This window comes from Aulonocara sp. 'chitande type north' Nkhata Bay, linkage group LG3 (genome assembly GCF_057382095.1).
Source record: "Aulonocara sp. 'chitande type north' Nkhata Bay isolate Kocher_YH1m ecotype deep benthic linkage group LG3, A_spYH_male_GT1.1, whole genome shotgun sequence".
Taxonomy (NCBI): Eukaryota; Metazoa; Chordata; class Actinopteri; order Cichliformes; family Cichlidae; genus Aulonocara; species Aulonocara sp. 'chitande type north' Nkhata Bay.
The window spans coordinates 46,608,705-46,628,604 of record NC_141346.1 but is presented as its reverse complement, the minus strand read 5'-3'; the positions used below and the strand labels follow the sequence as shown (position 1 = coordinate 46,628,604).

Sequence of the window (19,900 nt, the reverse complement as noted above, 5' to 3'; positions counted from 1 at the left end):
TTCCTTCCGCTTAGCGTACAGCCTCAGGGTGCTGGACTTGGGGTGAAACCCTCCATGCATGGTCAGGAGCTTTCTTGTCTTTATGTCAGTGGCTTCTATCTCCTCCTTTGGCCAGCCTATTACCCCAGCAGGGTACCTGATCACGGGCAGGGCGTATGTGTTGATGGCCCGGATCTTGTTCTTACCATTCAGCTGACTCCTCAGGACTTGCCTGACCCTCTGCAGGTACTTGGTGGTTGCAGCCTTTCTAGCGGCCTCTTCATGGTTCCCATTTGCCTGCGGGATCCCCAGGTACTTGTAACTGTCCTCTATGTCTGCAATGTTGCCTTCTGGTAGTTCAATCCCCTCAGTTCTGACTACCTTCCCTCTCTTTGTTACCATCCGACTACACTTCTCCAGTCCGAACGACATTCCAATGTCATTGCTGTATAGCCTGGTAGTGTGGATCAGTGAATCGATGTCTCGTTCACTCTTGGCATACAGCTTGATGTCATCCATGTACAGGAGGTGGCTGACAACTGCTCCGTTCCGTAGTCGGTATCCGTAGCCAGTCTTGTTAATGATCTCACTGAGGGGGTTCAGGCCTATGCAGAACAGCAGTGGGGACAGAGCATCTCCTTGGTAGATCCCGCACTTGATGGTAACTTGTGCTATGGGCTTGGAGTTGGCCTCTAGTGTTGTACGCCACATCCCCATTGAGTTCCTGATGAAGGCTCTTAGGGTCCCATTGATCTTGTACAATTCTAGGCATTCCAGTATCCAGCTGTGGGGCATTGAGTCATAGGCCTTCTTGTAATCAATCCAGGCAGTGCACAGGTTGGTCAGTCTGGTCTTGCAGTCTCGGCTGATTGTTCTGTCTACCAGTAGCTGGTGTTTTGCACCTCTGGTATTCTTGCCAATTCCTTTCTGTGTCCCGCTCATGTATTGACCCATGTGCCTGTTCATCTTAGCCGATATGATGCCTGACAGGAGCTTCCATGTAGTACTGAGGCAGGTTATTGGTCGGTAGTTGGAGGGGACCGGTCCCTTCTTGGGGTCCTTGGGGATCAGGACCGTCCGGCCTTCAGTTAGCCATTCCGGGTGTCTCTCGTTAACTAGCAGCTGGTTCATTTGTGCTGCCAGACGCTCGTGGAGTGCAGTCAGCTTCTTCAGCCAGTAGGCGTGAACCATGTCGGGCCCTGGTGCTGTCCAACTCTTCATACTGGAGACCCTTTCTTGGATATCTGCCACTGTGATGGTTACTGGACCCTGTTCAGGGAGGTCGCTGTGGTCTGCCCTCAGATCCACTAGCCACTGAGCATTGCCGTTATGGGTTGCATCCTTCTCCCATATGCTCTTCCAGTATTGCTCCGTCTCCAGCCTTGGTGGTGCTGTTCTCTTATTGTTCCCTTGCCACTGAGAGTACACCTTTGCTGGTTCTGTGGAGAACAGCTGGTTTATTCTCCTGCCTTCTATCTCTCTGGTGTACCTCCTCAAGCGGCTGGCCAAGGCTGTGAGTCTTTGCTTGGCAGTTTCCAAGGCCTCAGGTATGGACAGCTTGCTGTATTTCTTAGGCACCTTATTTGTCGCACCTTTCTGCAACTCTGTTAGTTGGCTAACCTCCCTCCGTGCTACTTTGATCTTGCCCTCTAGCCTCCTTCTCCATGGAGGGTACTGCCCCTTGTGGCTGTTCAACTTGTAGCCAAGCATCTCACTGATCACTGCTGCCGTATTGTAGATATATAGATATATATATATATATATAGATAGATAGATAGATAGATAGATAGATAGATAGATATATATAGATATATATGGATATATAGATAGATATAAAAAAAAATTGGCATTAATGGTGCCTTCATAGAACTGTAAGTTACCCATGTGATGTGCAATAATTCCCCTTGCATTTACCTTGTGACCTGCCTTAATTCTCTGTGGTATAGATTCAACAAGTTTCTCGAAACATTCCTCAGAGACTTTGATCCACATCGACATGATAGATGATCACAGAGTTGCTGCAGATTTGTTCAAATAATGCAAAATTCCTATTCCAGCACATCCCAAAGATGCACTGAGATCTGGTGACTGCATTTAAGTACAATGAGCTCACTGTCATGATCAAGAAACCAGTTTAAGATGTTCAAAGATGCCCTGATGCAGACCCCTTCTGTCAGCTCAAAGCAGTCTGGCCATTCTCCTCTAACCTCTGCCATCAATAGAACTGCCAATTTCTGGATATTTCCTCTTTTTCAGACCATTCTAAACCTTACAGATGGCTGTGTGGAAAAATCCCAGTAGATTAGTTTCTAAAATGCCACGCCGCATTCAAAGTCCCCTAAATCACCTTTCTTCCCCTTTTCCAGGGCTCGGTTTGAAGTTCAGCAGGTCATCTTGAGCATGTGTACATCTTCTTCCTGAATGGTCAAACTTCTAACAGTCTCTCTAAGGGAACGCCCAGCTCCCTCGACAATTTCACAGCCCCGTTAACACAAAAAGCTTTATAGTCTCACTTTCAAATATGCCCTTTTGGCAACAGGAAATATGACATACATGTTTGTGTCTCTGCCACTCCAAAGTGTCAGTCCAGTGCTGCTGTTAAACTGTTAAACCGTGTTCCATAATGTAAGGAAAAGAGTGGGAATCATTCTAGTTTGTATTTATAGTATCACATCAGTGCAGAAGCTGACTGAAATGAGTGTGGTGATAAATAATGTGAGCGACATGGCAGTATGCAGCTCAGTATTGGCAGGTATTGAACCCCAAAAGCGATCATGTTCTAAAAATGATGCTGGTGGTTGGTTGAATAGCGCGAGCTTCTCTCTCTTCAGTGGAAATGCGAGTCTAATGCCAGAAACCTTCCATATTCAATATATAACCCACCATGCCAAAAACAAACTTGGAAAAGAGGCTTTCATTAATCTTATATTTACATGACACATTTTTAATTTGTTTTAACGTGCATGAGTAACACCTTTGGAAGACAGCATACACGTGCCCTGAAATATTGGCAGCAGCTGCAGATCCACCCTTCAGTTTGTTGCCAGTTCAAGACCAGTGCTGGAGAACACTTAGAAGTATTCAGCCAGCTCTTTCTGAGCATGACAAAAGAAGAAACCTGGCGTTTTTCGCCTTGCAAATAGATTTAAAAGGTACCAGGTCATGTGTGGTTGGATGTCTGTGGAATGAGAAGTGTATTTATATTTGGCTAATCCACATACTGGAATAACAGAGAGCTATGGTGTTCTTTTTTTGCTATTAGTAGTAGTGGTTACACCAGCAGATCTAGAGCTCAGACCTCCAGCAGACATTATTTTGTAATTCTCCTGGTTAAAAGCACTCAACACTGAGCTTGACATTAGTCTTTTTGGCAGCTATGCGTTTTGATCATTGAGCCAGATGGAGGGAAAGCGTTCTTTTCTGGCTTCTCTTGGACCCAGTTGAGGTTGCCAGATTGTGTTTGTGTCCTCCAACTGTAAACACTGAAACTCTAAGCAAAGTTTACACAAAAAATAAATTAGCTTCAGCAACAAGCAAATTACCAGACTCAACACGCCTGTTTATGCACCCAGTACACTCTCCAATCTGGCTCTTCCTGGCTGCGACGGCTCTGCAAGGATATTTTTGATTTCTTTGTCCTGCCTTCTCATTTTTCTCTCAACACAACTTCACAGAGAAGCCAGCACATCAAAAGTTTTTAACAAGCAGTAGTTTTGTGTGTGTGTGTTGTTGTTTTTTCAGTCTCTGACTTATCTGTGGCCACATACCTGCCTTCAGATGACAGTTCATTGACATCAAACAGGCAGAGTTACCCAGAGGCCTTTTGTGTGGGTTCAGGTGGCGACTAGAAAGCCTCCTGAACCTCGACTGTAATGAGTGACTTGGCAGTGCCAGCACAGGTGAGCACCGCAGGAAATCTCTGACCGCGAGCCTTTGAACCTCAGGTTTGGGAGGTTTGTGTACTTGTGTGTGAAGAGAAAGAGAGCAGCTTTGAGGCTCAGGTTGTCCTTGACAACAGCTATGTGGTGACAAAGGGTGTTAAGTTTGAAGAAGGGATCTTGTCACTGGGTTAAACAAAAATGCATGCATAAAAAGTTTTCCTAGCAGGAACCATGTTATTATGGGTGCTGAATGTTGCACAATGAAATGTTAATTTCAGATGATGGCAATGGAGTCTAGTGGTTACACTGACTGTTCTCAAAGTAGAAAACTGGAAAGATTTCAAACTACTGAGCACAAATCTGGAGGTATCTCACAAGCCCAAATGCAAATCCTTTTCTCAAAGCCATATCAAGAAATTTCAAGAAAATTTGCAGCAACCAGATGTTTTATTTCAAGCCGAGAGTGTTCGCAGATGTTCTTTCTGATCAGCAGTGTTCCTCGCTTTAACTAAAGAACAGTAAACTTATAACTGTTTTGTTAAGGAGACTTGGATGATTGATTAGCAACACCGTTGCAGTTGTGCTGTCTTGTTGCTGTTTGCACTGCTCAAATCTTTTCATTTTTCCACAGGGACCTGCGGAGTAACATGATCAGTCATATTGAACCAGGAGCTTTTCTTGGCTTGCCAGCACTAAAGCGACTGTGAGTATTTCTGTAGCTCTGCTGTCTCTTTAATGTGGTTTCTCTATGTGTGTGTGTGTGTGTGTACTCCATATTCCCACATTCAGGCCCTCAGGGATTGCCGAGGTGTTCTTGTTTTTAAACCTTTCAAAGGATTGCCTTAGTTATATTTCAGTTGAGAACAGAATCTTGTTAGGAGACAGATTTTGTTCAGCTTGTCTTCTCTTAAACTATTAATTGAAATTGTGTTTTGTTGGTCACATGTTATTTTAACCCTTTAAAGCCGGTCGGAGCGGGCACGCTCGGTTTTGCGTAACTATTTTTAAATCCCGGTAGCTCTGCAACCATGTAAGCTAGCGCAATAATTTTTTTGCATATGAAACCAGAGGAGTTGTACTTACATCTTATGCCATCAGCTTGTCCTAGGTCACGGTTTCCTTCCACATATAGCTTTGCAAAAATTGCATAAAAAGCACTTGCAGCAACAAAAACATAATATTCAAGAAACACGCTTTGCCGATCCGATTAGCTGTTTGTAACACTTCCTACGTCCATCAGCGCGAACTATCGCATGTCCGCCATGACCTGCCCGACACCGGAAGTGACATCATTTTCGTAGAAATGTAGTTTTTTACCATCAGGGCCTTGTAAGGCTATACTGGTGTTTTTAAAAGTTATGTTTGACTTTATGACTTTCTGTGTCGTTTCTGGGATGCTTAGAAGTCAAATTGCACTGCTGGAAATAGTTTATTTTGATGCATATGCTTTTTTTTTTGCAAATTTGCATTATAATACTTATTTTAGTTTTTCCTGCAGTATATAAAAATTGCTGAATTTCAAAAATAAAACTATGAAGACACTCAAAATAAATTTCCTGTGGTGGGATACTACCGTATTTCCCGGACTACAGAGCACCTGAATATTAGCCGCACAAGCTAAAATCAGGGGAAAATCCTGTTTTGTACATACATTAGCCGCACCTGACCAAAAGCCGCAGGTGTTTCAATGTTGACTTATCATATGTAAGAGAATATGCACAAAGGGAATTGTCAGGAAAGAGATGGCTGTTTGGAGACACACCCCTTTTATTAATATTTTGAAAAACAAGTTATAGGTACATATTTGCATAACTTTTTAGGTATGTGTACAAGTACCGGTAATTACAAGTACGAAACATGTACTGTGCTTCATAAATGAGTAACAAATGTAGTACATAACAATAACCTACAGCACACCAGAAAAATAGATTCAGCCTACCTTTTAGGCTCAGGTGCAGTGACACGGCTTTAACAAGAAGAAAAGTCAGCCATTCACCACCATCTTTCTCTTCTTCCTGCGCACTAAAACCACCAAAGTCCTCTTCTCCAGTGTCGGATACGAACAGGCTCAGGATGGCTTCGTTATCCACTCTCAGCTTCTTTCCTTCGTTGTCACTTTCAAAACCAAAGAAATCCTCGTTGTCAGTGTCAGAGTCGAACACCCTCAGAAGGGCCGTGGCGGTGTCCTCCTCTCCATCATGCAGCAGTCCAGCCCTTCGAAATCCGTTGGTGATCGTGGATGTTTTCGCACTTTTCCACGCTGTCAGAATCCACCGGTGGAGTTGGGCATAACTTGCTTTTCGCAAGTTTATCGCCGCTCGTCATCCACGCCTCCCGCTGAACGTGTAACGCTACTTTGAAGTTTGTTTTTCGCGCTACTTCTACGGCACTATGTTGCCTGGCGGATGGACATGTGACCAACATACCACTCTTGAACCCTGTGTGTTTGATCACATGCCCTTCCGCCAAGCAACGTAGTGCCGTACAACAGCGGAACAAACAAAACAAATCGTTTTACGATATGACAAAAATCATGGACAATCCATAGAAAAGCCGCACCTGACTAAAAGCCGCAGGGTTCAAAGCTTGTGCAAAAAGTAGCGGCTTATAGCCCGACAATTACGGTATTTTGTGCAACTTTTTTGTATTTACAGTTTTGAGGGATAAGCCTCTTTAATTAATTCTCTAACTAGAAATATATGTTTAAAAAAACAAAAACGATTTTCAATTTTTTTTGTAGTTTATTGCACTTTTTTGCAATTTCTGTAATTACTATACACTTAATGCAGACATATTATTAAAATTTGGGCTATAATGGTTGTATTGATGTATAGCAACTTGAAATGCTCCCAAAAATGGCACTACAGCATGTAAATATATAATATAAGCTCTGGCGGACTTGGTTCTATGGTAGGTCTTAAAGGGTTAAACTATTTTCTCCTAGTGATTTGAAAAACAATGTTATTGCTTGAAATCCACAGATTTTTTACTAGGAGTTGGTCAGAGTCCAATTCTGGTGCTTTCTCTCTGCATTTGTTCTCTCAAGAGCAGTTGTTCTAGCACCTATAATGGTTAAGAAGCTACTGGCACAAGTCTTTCTGAGTTTCTTAAACAGTAAAACATAGTATTTCAAAGAACTTTGAATTTCAGTCTATGTGGGAGTTACTTAACAGCAAAGATGTGTAACTTCGTGTGAAAAAAGCTTTTTGAAAACCTGATTTTTAGGTAAAGTCAGCAGGAAGTTTCAGGTTATCTTTTCTTCTTGAAGATCAGTTATGTAACCTCAGATTGAGCTTTTTGTTCTTTAAAATAAAGTGTTTTGATGTGAACTGATGAATTCACGAACACGGGAGACGTGCGTCATCATCTCGTGCCTGCCATGTTGTTAATGCCACTGCACGCAGTTCAGACTTGTGCCGTGTTGTAAATGTTATGTAAATGTTACTGGGAATGACCCTGTTAGGCTGCCTTCACAACAAATTAACGGGAAAAAAAAGTTCTCGTCTGAATCGGGCTTATTGCTACTGGGTTGTTTTGTCTGGTCAGACATCACAGCACACACCGTGCAGACTTATATTTTTTCGCACTCAGACGTCTTTTAGCACGTATGCGCGTGTGATGTCTATGAATATCTACGGAGGATAACTCTGATATGCAGAAAACGTAACTCTCAACTCCATCTGGGTGCCGCGTGCTTGTTTAGGGCGTCGAACGTAAGCGCGTCGCCGCGTGTTTCCCTTCTGTGGATGTGCGCGCATGAGAGCGAGAGCAAGAACACAGCATGAATTGGAATGATCCGACAGCACCCAGTCCCTGCCAACACAAACTTGAGCTTGGCTGCTGCTGTAGAGCAATAAGAACGAGACAGGAAGGCAGTCAGCTCCTCGGATCAGAATTGGCCCCGTTTCCTCCTCGATGCATATTCTCTGATGGATACGTGCCTGTCTATATGTCCTCTGCATATTAAAATCTAAAACACACACAGATATCGTTAAAGGCCTTTCTTATCGCCACAGAGATCATCGTGGAAACACGTGCTCCAGTTTACAGTTTGGCTTTGTAGCAAAGTTTAATTGGCCCCACCGCCTGTCTCAGTTCATTTCAAAGGGTAACAGTCACTCGGCTGTGAAAGGGAGGGAGCACAGAAGAGCAAAGGAGACGATGAGGTAGTACTGGACTCTGGGAATGTAAACACAGAAGCCCTACATCAAGGCTTGGCATTACAAGCGACACATTCGCTCGGCTTTTTTAATATACATTTTTTATTTATTTATTTTTTGTGAAAAATAGGAGTGGAGTTAATTTGCAGACTTTGCCAGTTTTTATGGCTCATTCATATGTCATAAGTTTTGCCAGGGTTTGTAATGTCATGAAACGCCTCAGAAACTTGGCACGTAATGCTTTAGCCCTTATCTTTGACTTTACTGTAGCCCCCTCCCCAATCGCCTAATTAGAGTTTTCCCATCCTCACTTCAAGATGTGCCATTTGGAGGCCTCATTTATCTTGCGTGCCATGTCACAGAGCACAGGAGCATTTAAAGCGAAGGCTGCAGATTGAAGGCCACAATAAAAAGCTCACATTTACACATCTTAAAGGAAAGATTGTGCTGCAGAGAAGAGAAACAAGTTTCCAAACTCCTTGAGAGTGTCCCCACTTTTCACTCGTGCCAGAATATTTACACTGTTGTACACCACACGCAGATCAACTTCAGGGCTCCAAAACCCTGCATTAAAAATGGTCCAAAGCATTCATTACTCAGTATTTATTAGGCTCCAGAAACACTTGTTTCAAAGCCCACAGCTCTTCACTGTAGCTTCAGTGCAGGTTTTTCCATTAGAGTGCACACTGAGACGACTTCCAGCATCACTACAACATCATTACGGTTGTGTGTGTGTTTTTCGGGCTTAGGAACGTTCGCTCCAAATCAAAGAGAGACGTTATATAACTGTTTTGACAGGCGATGCGGCGCTCGTGTCGATGAGAAGACAGAATGCGTAAAAACTGGCGCATGTCTCCACTGAATTTGTGTTCAGCCCGCACCAGTGACAAGTTTAAAAAGAAAAAAAGATGTTAAGACGGGTATAATAATGATCTCTCTTACAAGAGAGCTAACATCTGATCTAGACGTAGTCAGCTGCTCCCAGCTGGGTTTCTTTATTCACGCTGAGAGCTTGGGTGTAGGCCGCGCTGCTGGTTACAACCCCGTGGGCCAAGATAAGTATATCCCTTACCTGACTTTACACACAGTTCACACACTCAATTTCTCCACACTAAAACATTTAAGCAGACTTCTCCCAACACTACAGCATTCTCAGACCCTATGGATTCCTTTAGGCTCGGCGCTCCTTACTCGGCATTCCTCCCAACAGCTGAACGATTCCCACTCGAACCTTATCACATCGGGCTATTTTTGCTTCAGCTCCTCAAATGTGCTGCTCTGGAGCGCTCCTCTGTGCTGTTAATTTGCTGCGTGCCTGTGGCCAAAAGACATGCATGTGACTTCACTCAGTAACAAAGTGACACTTTTTTTTTTTTGGTTTTTAGCTATTTTAACAAATATTCTCGAGGCTCCTGGTGTAGCTGTAACTTTAGCAGTTGAATCCAGGCGATAACCGGAGATGAAAGTACGCCCGCCTCACTTCTATATCCTTCCCATGACACACAAATTTGGCAGGCCCGCAAAAGGAGGCTTTTTCTTTACTTCCAAGTGAAACGAATAACCTCACACCGTAAAAGTCCACGGCCGGCACCTTAAGGCGCAACACCAATAATTACATAAATTCTGGGATGCTAGGATATACCTGCCAGCTGTTTTTCAGGTATCATTTTTGCATTAGTATCACCTTCCTCAAGCACCCGAACATATAGTTTTGCTGGCGGCAAGCTGAGGTAACGATCTGCCTTTTCTCACTGGCTCTTGTTTCATTTCTTGCCACTTTGCAACAATTGGTTTCCTCGCACAGAGGTTTATATGTTACAGCTATAACAAGGGTTTGATTCAATGCTGTCTCCCTGGAAACTGAAAAATTGCCGCCTTGCTTTCTTGTTTTGAAGTAGGTTTTTGGATAATGTTAAAAGCTTAAATTAATGTTATTATTGAACCAAAGACCTACAGTCTACATCTAGTAGATTATAAGGATATACCATTCCCCTCTTCTCAGTATTATATTTTAGTGCCATTGTTTTGGGTTTCTGGGTCGCAGCATTAATTCAGAGGTTTTGGTCTCACCTCCATCATTAGCCTTGGTCCCAGTCACAGCTGTATTTGGAAAAAATACAAATCTTGTTAGACGCCACAATGTGGCAACTAAGTCAGTTTCCCTCTGACAGCATGCCAGAAACACAGCTTAACCAGAATGCTAACAGTGCTTAGTTGCACTACTGTTACTAGATTTATGTGTTAATGAAAGAAGTAGTTAATCCACTGAAACATTTTACTTTTTATTATTTTAGTTTATTGAGGTCTTTGGACATCAGAAAATATTCAGTACTTGCGCAATAAAATGCATCTTTATTATTGTAATTATTAGCTGTAGTAGTATTGAGGTTGTATAAACATCTTTATGTATATCCCTTGATGATGATTATATCTGCTGAAGGCGGTGTGCTCCAGCTGACCTGGACCTTCCTTCGGTGAATATTTCTGAATGTTGGTAGAGTCAGTGTAATTCACAGAGGCAGCCTCCATCTTTTCCCCGTTAAGCCCCTGAACCGTCTCCGAGTTTCCTTTTTGAAAGAGTCTCTGACACTTCCATCTGATGTTTGCAAGAGACATCATGTCAGGTTACACGAAGGGGAGAAACACACACTTTTCCTGCATTTGACATTAATCACGGGTGATTAATCACCTACCACAGTGTTGCTGTGCCTTTGATGTGTAGGTTCCCCCCGCAGGCCCACACAGACATTATCTAAAATCACCTTGGAAGTTGTAAGCCTGTCGGCTGAATTTGGAGATCTCTGTCTCAACCTGCCTCTGTTGAACTTGGCTTTTTTCTTTTAAACCTACTGTTTTTTTTTATCTCAGCAACTCAGCAGCGTTTCTCGAGGTGTTCATTTATGTTCTAATACATTTGCAGCTCAGATGAAGACAACTCGATGATCTTTTAGCCCAGTGGTCCCCAACCTTTTTTTTTTTCTGGCATACTTTTCAAGTAACTTTAGTAAAACTCATTTAAACTGGATGCGGACGACTTTCAGCTTACGGCTTCTCAGTTATTGTTACCATTGAGGTTGAAAGACCTCAGAGGAGGAGATTCAAGTAGTCAAGGATGGTAATGTGACAGTGGAGGATACCAGGGATAGGGTGATCTTCTGTAGCGACTCTTAAAGGCATCAGCTGAAAGAAGAAAGAGAAGATCTGTTATGTTCAGTCTGATTTCTTTATCTATACAATTAGCTAGTGAACTCCTAGGGATTTAAATTATTTGTTTATTTTTTGATCATTACTTATCTACTGTAATACAATTTGTCTGCTGTTTTGTGCCAATTAACTTTTCTGTCTCACTTCATTAAACGTAGTAGTACAGCTAATCTCTGAGTACCCCTGGTTAAGAGTCACCGTGGTAGAACAACACGGCTCTTAGATTGGTTTATTTTTTCAGCTGTCAAACAAATAAAATGTCATTCTTCTTCTGTGTGCACTGCAGAGACCTGGCCAACAACAGCATCAGCTGTCTGAACAGCGACATCTTTAAAGGTCTATCCAGTCTGATCCGACTGTAAGTCATTTGCACTGCTGTGAATGTGATCTAGTCATGTCTTTATAGTACATCCCAAATAAAACCTCTTTTTTTTTTCTCCCCTCTCAGAAACCTTACAGGGAACATGTTCTCTTCATTGGCTCAGGGGACCTTTGACAGCTTGGTGTCTCTGAAGGCGCTGTGAGTATGCTCAGCTTGAAAAGAAACTTCATGCACGTGGCCATTGTCAGTCTGTTTGATGGTGCTCGATCACCTAAACTGACCCCAGGTGTTGTTTTTGTCCATCTCCAGGGACTTCAAGACACCTTACCTGCTGTGTGACTGCAACCTTCTCTGGCTGCTGCGCTGGATCAAAGACAGGAAAATCTCTGTAAGGAACACAGAGTGCTCCTACCCACAGTCTCTACAGGGTCAGTCAGTTACCTCCATCAGGCCGGAGCTCTTTACATGCGGTACGGAGACACACACGCACACGTTAAAATATAATCATTTGAACATCCTGCAACAGAACTGCATCATTTTAATTGCCGCTGACTCGAATCTGCCATTTGTCCTGTCTTAAACATGTCTAAATAACTGAGCAGCAGCTCAGACGACTGTACAGTCAAAATGCTGCGCTGTCCCTTTAACGTCTCTGTTTTGGTATCAGTGAGGTTAGTGTTTGGGTAACAGGGGCTTGTGCAATGACACGGGAGATAAGACAAGGGCTGCCCAGGCCAGCGCTGCCTTTGTTTGTACTTGCTCATGTCTTATCGGTTTGGCACTCATCTCAGTGAGGGATTATGAAATGTATGGCGTAGATTTAGCAGAAGCTGCTGGCCTGACATGAATTACAAGTGGCACTAAAAGTTCTGAGAATTTAAAGATGCAGTTTTAACTTGTATAGTAAACAGAACTGGAAAAATGAGCGACGCTTCATTTTTATTTTGAGAAATACCGCCTGACTCGCCTGCTTGTTTTCCTCAGACGCTCCACTCGAGCTGCCCTCCTTCCAGCTGACCCCATCCCAGCGGCAGGTCGTCTTTCAGGGGGACAGCCTGCCGTTCCAGTGTCAGGCCTCCCTCGTGGCAGAGGACATGCAGGTGCTGTGGTACCACAGGGGCCACATGGTCAAGCCTGATGCCACTCAAGGCATCTTCATTGAAAAGCGCATTGTGCAGAACTGCTCGCTGATTGCCAGGTATGAAGATAGGTGTTCGTGTATTCTGCAGTTCATAGGAATTTATATAGCCACCTTGACCAATTAACATAAAATATATTATATTTTCATGGTTTCCATCAGTGCATTGACCATCTCAAACATCCAACCTGGTTTTACGGGCAACTGGGAGTGTCGGGTCAGGACAAGCAGGGGAAACACCACCAGGACGGTCCACATTGTGGTGCTGCAAAGTTCAGCCAAGTACTGCGTCCCTGAACGTGTCTCCAACAACAAGGGAGAGTTCAGGTGGATACTTATTCCTTTTTTTTCTCTTTTTAAACTTAAAACCACTTAAAACTCAAAAATCCAGTGTGATGGAATATACCAAAGGTGAAGTAATAAATAATTTCCTTTGTGATTGAAGTGTATTCTTGCTGTGTTGGAGCAGTTGCGTTATTGTGCAAGCAGCACCCCCTTGTGGCCAAACGGTGTTACTCCTTCAGTTACCAGATTGGACCTATTTTGGCTCACATGACACAGCCTGAAGAGGAAATAAACAGCAATTTATTTAAATCCTCCCAGGTGGCCACGCACCTTAGCAGGGATCAGAGCCTACCTGCCCTGCAACCGACTGCCATCGAGCGGAAGCACGTACTCGGGCAGCTCCAGTGAAGAGCAGCGGGCTTGGCGTTACTGTGATCGCGAGGGCCAATGGGCAGAAGAGGATTATTCCCGCTGCCAGTTTCAGAAGGATGTCACAAGATTCCTCAATGTCATCAACCAGGTTTGTATCTGGCCATTCAGGCTGTGATTTGATGGTTTTGAGCTTCCTCGTACCTGTGGCCCACAGCTCTCTATTCATGCCCAGTTTTGTTTTTCCTAGATGCCTCTAAATGAGAGCAATGTGGTGACTATAGCTCAACGCCTGTTTGTCTACACGAAGGATGCTGCCAACTTCTCAGACAAGATGGATATCATCTTTGTGGCTGAGATGATCGAGAAGTTTGGGAAGTTTGTTGAGAAGTTTAAAGACGTAAGTGGATGTGCTTATGTGTTCACATTTAATTGTTTCTCTTTTAAAAACTTGGAGTATGCACTGCTGAGTTGGATGTAGTTGGAAATCTTGTTGTGTCTCTTTGTCTCCTAGCTGGGTCAGGTGATGGTCAGCATGGCCAGTAACCTGATGCTGGCCGACGAGAGGGTGTTGTCGATGGCTCAGCGTGAAGCCATGGCCTGCTCCCGCATCATCGCCTGCCTCCAGAAGATTGCCGCTTACCGCCCAGCTACACCTCAGGCCTTCCCCCTGGTTAGCCTCACCAACAGCATTTAGACATGTTGCACTACAGATTATGTGTAACGCAGAGCTGCATTTGACTCTTTCTGTTGTCCTTCCAGACCTCCCCTAACATTGCACTGGACGTCCACTTTGTCAAGGTCAGCGACTGGAATGGTATGTCCTGCGTGTTACTGCAGAGGGCCATCCCTGAGCGCCCCATCGGCCAGGACCGCCAGCTCACCTTCAAATGTAACACAAGCAGCTCGTTTTCCAGCATCTTTTACAAGGTCAGCTCCTGCCAGGAAAAAAAACTAGTTTGCAGTTTCATTAGGCGGAACTTTTATTTGTGGACAGCTTCTGAATTTATAAATGAATTCATCAGATTTTAGTCGTAACAGCGTCTTTTGAGTAGTTTAACATGACAAGTTGTTCTTTCATTGTGTTTTTTGTCTTTATAGAGCACTGCAGCGGAGGCTTCCCTGCAGTTTCCCCAGTCTCTCCTTACTGAGGCTGTACCTCCTGGGCAGCCAGAGGACACGGTCTACAAGCTCCACCTACTTGGCTTCCACAATGGCAAGTTTTTTCCATCCACTGGCAACTCCTCCCAACTTGCTGATGGAGGGCGGAGGAGAAGTGTAGCCACACCTGTCATCATGGCCAAGATAGGTGAGTCGTGATGTTGCAGGCATAGTGGTAAACCCTAACCTGACAAAAGGTCAGCTCTTCTAATCAACAAGGACACATTATCAGGAAACAAACTTAAAACTTAATGTGCTTTACCCCACTGTGTACTTGGCATCAGATGGCATGACTCCACGCGTCCTGAAGACCCCCGTTAATGTCACCCTGCGCCTGTTTGCCCGCGGCTCAGATGCTGTGTCCGCCTGCTGGAACTTGAGCCAGGCGGGAGGTCAGGGAGGATGGCAGAGCGACGGCTGCCGCATATTAGACCATCACGACAATTTCACAACCATATCATGCAACTCTCTGGGCAACTATGGCCTGCTTATGGTAGGTTGGGCTGCCTCTTTATGTTCACTGGGGAGTTTGTGAGGCGATCAGCACCCGTGTGCACAGTATGACCTCACTGGCCCTCTAGTATATCTCTTTATGATCTCATTCTTGTTTCAGGATCTCAGCGCTATGGAATATTCCTCGCCAAGCATTAAGCCACTGCACCCGGTTATCTACGCCACCACTGTCATACTCCTCCTGTGCCTGGCCACCATTATTATAAGCTATATCTACCATCACAGGTAAGAGAATAAACCAGTGGTATTGAACGGCTTTCCCATTAGCCCCCTTGTCTCATTCATAGCTCTGCAATCTGTTGTTTCTGCGACTGCAGGTCTGTCCGAGTGAGCCGGAAGTTTTGGCACATGTTGATCAACCTCTGCTTCCACATCTCCCTCACCTGTGGGGTTTTTATAGGTGGCATCAATCAGACGCGATTCTCAAGCGTCTGTCAAGCAGTGAGTATACAGCGCCCGCACACTCCGAGCCTCTCCCAGCCTCCCCGCCGCATTTGCTTCCACTTTGAATGTTTTCTAGGAATAAGAAGTTGAAAAAGTTGCCTTTGGCTAAAATCACTGCACTTGTGAAACTCTGAGGGTGGGGTGGCATAGAAAGATACTGTAGCTCGTTTCATGGCTTGAGGCAACCCTGCACCTCTCCTCAAGGTGTGCTGGAGTGGGACGCACTACTTTTTCTTCTTTCTTTTTCTTTTTTAAATTGCACCAATCTGGATGCAAGACCTTGTTGATTTATTGAATGTGCTTTGATGTAAAATGATATTTTCTAATGTTAATATCCAACTCAATGTGATGATGTCTTAAGCAGAAGATGCACTAAACAAAAATATCTACAGTGTGCTCCGTTCTCTTACTTTTATCGATTAAAGAATAGAGCTGAAGAGGCACATTTTGTCATACTGACACTCACTGATTTCGCTGCTACTATAATGGTCCATTCTCTCCTAGGTGGGCATTTTGCTGCACTACTCCACTCTCGCTACCACTCTCTGGGTGGGTGTGACTGCAAGGAACATTTACAAGCAAGTGACGCGCAAGGCCAAACGCTACGAGGAGCTGGACGAGCCACCGCCACCGCCGCGGCCAATGCTGAGGTTTGACTCTCTCACCGCAGCAGATGTGTGGCAAAAGTGGTGCCTTTTTAAACTACACCCTCCAAATGATAGCCTTGTCAACCATCTGAACATGTAGTAATTCTACTAATGGCTTCAGAGCTTTTGTTTCACCCAGTTCTATCTTTTTATTATCCTGGAAGTGAAGAAATGAACCAGAGCTTCACTTATTTTGTGCCTGCTTCCTTTGCAGCATGTGTGGATCGCACAGGCGCAGTTGAATTAATAGCAGTACAGCAAAATCCGTATGCTTGTAAATACCACATAAACTAGACTCAGGCTCTTTAACTGTTCAGATAAACAGGACTGTGCATTTTGTCCGTTGAGATGTGTGCGTGTGATTCTTCCTGTGCATAAATCTGTAGCAGCAGGCAGCTTTTATAATGTGAACCAAGCTTGAGCTGTCGTGTGTTTTTTACACAAATTACAGACGTAGCGCAGGACACGCTACGCTGTGTCATAAAACTTATCTGTATATATACTCAGCATACCTTCCCTTAAATGTGTATATGACATTTCTGTTGTTATATGTGGCCACATTTTAGTGAGGCTGCCACCACACGGTGTCACTGTAGAAGCCCGAAGCATCACCTGATCTCTTTTATTTCCTTCATGCCTATTTTATCATTCAAAGACTGAAACAGAACTACCTCTCTTTCCTTTCTCCAAAAGGTTCTACTTAATTGGCGGAGGGATACCCATCATAGTCTGTGGGATCACTGCTGCAGCAAACATCAAAAACTACGGCAGCCAGATCAATGCGCCACAGTAAGTAGAACTTTAGTCATTAAAGTTTCCTTCTCTTGGTTTGATTTCATGGAAACGCCGTGCCATTTTATCTGGTCAACAGATTCACATATTTTTCTACCTTCTGTCTTTAAGAGAAATTGACTTTGTGGTTGTCCAGGCCAGACTGCACTGCATTAGCTCGAATATTTTTATGAGGGAAGGTTTATTCCCTCCAGTTCTGATTATAGATGCCTTTTAATGATATGCGCATCCAAGCAACGAGAAACTGCTGCCAGTTTACAGCGAGCTCCCCCGCCCCGCTCTCTACGGCGGCAGCTGTTTAGATTGTGTAGCGTGGCTGACTAATTGAGAAATCTGGAGCCGTATCTGTCTTGGAGTCTTTGGAGCTTAATTAATTTCTTGCAACCAAAACAAATTCAGCCTGTGTTATTAAATGTAATGGGACAGTAACTGTAAGAATGAGACGCAAAACTTTTTCCAGAGTAATTTCGAGTTTCTCGGGTTAATAATCACAGCGACAGATTAAGACGGGGAGACGAGGTATTGTTTTAATGAGGGAAAACTTTACCATTAGCATGTTCGGTAAATTTAAATGAATGCTAAACGTTGAGCCTGATATAGAGTTGGAAAAAAAAGCCACATCTGATGTCTGAATCGTCTTATCTCTGTCTTCATTAGTTGCTGGATGGCGTGGGAGCCGAGCATCGGAGCATTTTATGGCCCGGTAGTTTTTATCATCTTTGTGGACTGCATGTACTTCCTCAGCATCCTGCTGCAGCTGCGCCGGCACCCTGAGCGCCGTTACGAGCTCAAAGAGCCAACCGAAGAGCAGCAGCATCTGGCTCCGGCCAACACTGAGGTTGGGCCCGATGCTCCCGGCAGCCACTGCCACCCCCTCACCCTCCAGCTTCAGCCACATGAGGCGTCCTCTTCATTAGTGTTTCCCCCCCACACTGTGCCACTGTCGGCTCTGGAGAACGAGCACACCTTCGCTGGGCAGTTGATGGGTGCAGCGGGGGCATTGGGGCTGTACGCAGCCCTGTGGGTGTTCGGCGCCATGGCGGTATCACAGGACCACCCTTTTGATTTAGCTTTCACCTGCTTGTTTGGGGTGGCGGCGCTGGCGCTCGGGGCCTTCATGGTTGCTCATCACTGCGTCAACAGACAAGATATGAGGCGCCACTGGTCCCAGGTCTGTTGCTCCGGGAGACGAGCGTACTCCGCACAGGAGGACACCCTTCTGCCTCAGCCAGGCGTGGCGATGATATCCACGACAGGATCTGACAACAAGGCAGATGGGGAGTCAGCCAAGTGCGGCCACAGCAGCGCGGACTCTTCCTATACAAACAAGAGCGCCCCGAGCATGCGCAACTCCGCCCACGGCAGCAAGCTGACCAATCTCCACGCGGAGGCTGCACAGTGCAAGTCAGCCTCAGCATCAGCGGCAGCCAATGGCGCTGCTATTTTGGACAACAGCCTGACCGAGCATTCACTAGACAATGAAATCAAAATGCACGTGTCACCGCTCGAGGTCCAGTTCCACCCCGTGAACAACGCGAGCAACCCGGCCGCCACCGTCGCCGCCACCGCCAACGGCCACATAAGCAGGCATCACAAAAACAGAGCGCGCACGCACAGGGCGAGTCGGCTCACCGTGCTGCGAGAGTACGCCTACGACGTGCCTACCAGCGTGGAGGGCAGCGTGCAGAGCGCCCCACACAGGAGACACCATCACTACGACATGGCAGCTCGCAACAGCAGACGAGCGGCCTACATGGCGTACAGGGAGCGGCATCAGAGCCAGCTGCAACAGGACAGCAGCGACAGCGCCAGCCTGCCGCGGCGCTCCCGCTACTCAGATAAAGGAGGCGGCAGCACGCTGGGGAAAGGATCTGTGGTAACCGTAGAGACTGAGCAGTCGGTTACTGCGGCAGGGTCGAGCTCAAGTAGAGACTCTGCTTCTGCAAAGCAGCCTGGCAGCACGGGACTGGAAAGCCACCCTAAGTCTTATGGGCTGAACCTTATCACTCACAACGGTGGCGCGCTTAAAGAGAATGGACAGGCAGTGGCTGTAATTAAAGCGGACAGTGCAGCCGCAGTAAAGACCGGCTTGTGGAAACATGAAACTACTGTGTAGCAACCGTTTCTGTGCTAAAGACTGCATAATAATGTGCTCACAACTTTAAGCTGTGAATGTCTGGTTTAGTTGTTTGATTGTACTTTTTTTTTCCTTGAAAAAAGAAAAAAAATTGGAAAATAGTAGCCGAATTATGGCCAATGAACTGACTTTGTAGATATGTTTCTGTAAATGTTCTATTTTTATAACTTTTAATCCACCACTTTGAGAGTTTTGTACATGAAACCGCATGGTCTGAGCTGTGTGGCCCTGTGCGTACCGTTAACCTGGAGCCTTTTCCCCCCCGTTTTCTAGTTTGTTCCAACAATAATTAAAACAAAAGTTCCATTTACCTAATTTAGAGATTTGTTTCTTGCACTTGCACCCACGATCTCATCTTTTGCTCTCTGCAGCCACTGCAAAGGTGAGTCAGAGCTGTTTTGTTTCCAGGAATTACTCTCCCTGACAATATATGACATGCTGGTAATTGGGTTTTTCGCTGACCTTCAGGTGGCCTCGGGTTCCTTTCTCTACAGTGGTGCAGCACTTTAATTGCAGCTGGCTGTGGCTGTGGGCTCTATGGGTGTTTTCTTGCTGCCTGCTGGCAGATTTGATGAGTGCGCCTTACTTTCGGGGCACCCGCTGTCTTAATGCGCCCGGCTGTGATTGACAGCTGACTCTCAGGGCAAGTGAAGCTGCCATGAGAAGAAAGGATAATGAGAGAAGTGTCTTCTTCTCCTTGCAGCGCTTTCCATTCTCCATCTCCTCCACAGCTGACAGCTGAACTGGAGTTCCACTCGCTGCTTGACATCGCTGTTGGGGCAGAGCGTGTAAGAGACTCAAAGTGTGATTTGACTGCTTGAGTACTCAAGAGATGAATTGCTGTGACTTTTTGCTGGGCGAATGCCAT

General features: G+C 45.1%; 1 protein-coding gene across 1 annotated transcript in view; it reads left to right on the top strand.

Moving 5' to 3' along the window:
* adgra3 (adhesion G protein-coupled receptor A3) overlaps nt 1–19,323 on the top strand; it is a 32,752-nt gene extending 13,429 nt beyond the window's left edge. Inside the window, exons 3-19 of the mRNA XM_086283538.1 lie at nt 4,492–4,563; nt 11,511–11,582; nt 11,673–11,744; nt 11,856–12,016; nt 12,531–12,744; nt 12,847–13,011; nt 13,288–13,489; nt 13,589–13,738; nt 13,853–14,011; nt 14,101–14,268; nt 14,440–14,647; nt 14,784–14,992; nt 15,113–15,237; nt 15,330–15,453; nt 15,961–16,106; nt 16,797–16,892; nt 17,553–19,323. Coding sequence (XP_086139664.1) covers nt 4,492–4,563; nt 11,511–11,582; nt 11,673–11,744; nt 11,856–12,016; nt 12,531–12,744; nt 12,847–13,011; nt 13,288–13,489; nt 13,589–13,738; nt 13,853–14,011; nt 14,101–14,268; nt 14,440–14,647; nt 14,784–14,992; nt 15,113–15,237; nt 15,330–15,453; nt 15,961–16,106; nt 16,797–16,892; nt 17,553–19,011 — 3,802 coding nt within the window. The 3' untranslated portion in view covers nt 19,012–19,323. The remainder of the gene's footprint in view (nt 1–4,491; nt 4,564–11,510; nt 11,583–11,672; nt 11,745–11,855; nt 12,017–12,530; nt 12,745–12,846; nt 13,012–13,287; nt 13,490–13,588; nt 13,739–13,852; nt 14,012–14,100; nt 14,269–14,439; nt 14,648–14,783; nt 14,993–15,112; nt 15,238–15,329; nt 15,454–15,960; nt 16,107–16,796; nt 16,893–17,552) is intronic.
* The last annotated feature ends 577 nt before the right edge of the window (nt 19,324–19,900 follow it).